Genomic DNA, 1,358 nt, shown 5'->3' on the forward strand with positions numbered 1-1,358 from the left:
AATTGACGAATATACAGCAAGTTGTCAGCATTATAAGCAATCACAGATTTGCGTAATTTTACTGAGACACGCTTGATTATCTGGATTATAAAGAAGAGCGAGAATTATAATTTTAGTATAAACAGAGGATTTCTTATTTTCAGGTTTTACATGTAGGCGGTCAAATGAATATCCTGTGTTATTGTTTAATGAATTTCGCAACTCAGAAAAGTGAAAAGAAGCACCAATCAATCACAACAGATGAAATCATTCAGAGACATCAGAAAATTATTAATTTCTCAAAGAATGTAGAAAAATTGTTCACGTATATCGCATTGGTAATGTTTATGGTTAATTCGATATTGATTTGTTCATTGGCGTTTGTCATCGTAAGCGTGAGTAAAATATGGAAATTAAAATATTATGTATTAATAATTACTGTTTATTGCTAACTAATAAGCGCACAATTATTTTAATTAATTTCCTTATATTTTATAACACATGTATATAAATAAAGGCAACTATTTTCATAATTGCATAACAAGATAAAAACAATCTTATCTTGTTATGCAATTATGAAAATGTGAAATTATTTTTTTCGTGTATAGGCAATTGGTACACCCGATGCAGTGGAGCAGATAGTAAGATCTATTTTCTTTTTTGCTGGAACAAATCTAGAAGCGTTTGTATTTTGCTTTGCTGGAGAATATCTGAATAACAAGGTTAGCGATAAAATGACTTTTATAATGATGATTATAAATGATGCTAAATTTTGTATTAAAATATTTAAAAAAAAAGTTATCATTAGACTAAAATAATTTTTACAAAGTGTACTGAAAAGCATTTCCATTATTTTCACATTAGAGTAAAGCGATTGGAAATGCAGCATATAATACTGCATGGTATAACTTGAAACCTGAGAATAGCCGTATCTTATCATTTATAATATTAAGATCACAAAAGCAACTAACGCTCACTGTTGGAAAAATGGCCGATCTCTCCTTAGAATATTTTACAAGTGTAAGACTTATGCATAGCATAATAAATTAGCATATAAATTAATTTTGCACATTATTCGGATATATAATAATTAACAAGTGCGAGAAAATTTGAAAAATAATTCTAGATGATAAAATAAGATAGAATAACAAAATTGTGACGAATTATCTTTTAAATACAAATGTTTAAATATCCACGTGCTTTAGACACCTTTACATAAATATTTAAACATTTATAATTAAGAAACAAAGCTAAAATCATAATCTTATTGTTCTTGATTTTCTCAGTTTTAGAATCACTTCTTAAATTTTCTTCCCTCTATACTGGACACTCTGTATATAACTTAAACAAATAATTTATATATATATATATATATATTT

The 1,358-nt window shown here is 26.7% G+C and overlaps 1 protein-coding gene across 1 annotated transcript in view; it reads left to right on the plus strand.

Annotated features, from left to right (window-relative positions):
- LOC108686669 overlaps positions 1-1,358 on the plus strand; it is a 15,359-nt gene that overhangs the window by 4,958 nt on the left and 9,043 nt on the right. Inside the window, 2 exon segments of the mRNA XM_018192093.1 lie at positions 588-701; positions 844-1,028. Coding sequence (XP_018047582.1) covers positions 588-701; positions 844-1,028 — 299 coding nt within the window.

The sequence above is a fragment of the Atta colombica genome, unplaced genomic scaffold, assembly GCF_001594045.1.
Source record: "Atta colombica isolate Treedump-2 unplaced genomic scaffold, Acol1.0 scaffold189, whole genome shotgun sequence".
NCBI classification, from domain to species: Eukaryota; Metazoa; Arthropoda; class Insecta; order Hymenoptera; family Formicidae; genus Atta; species Atta colombica.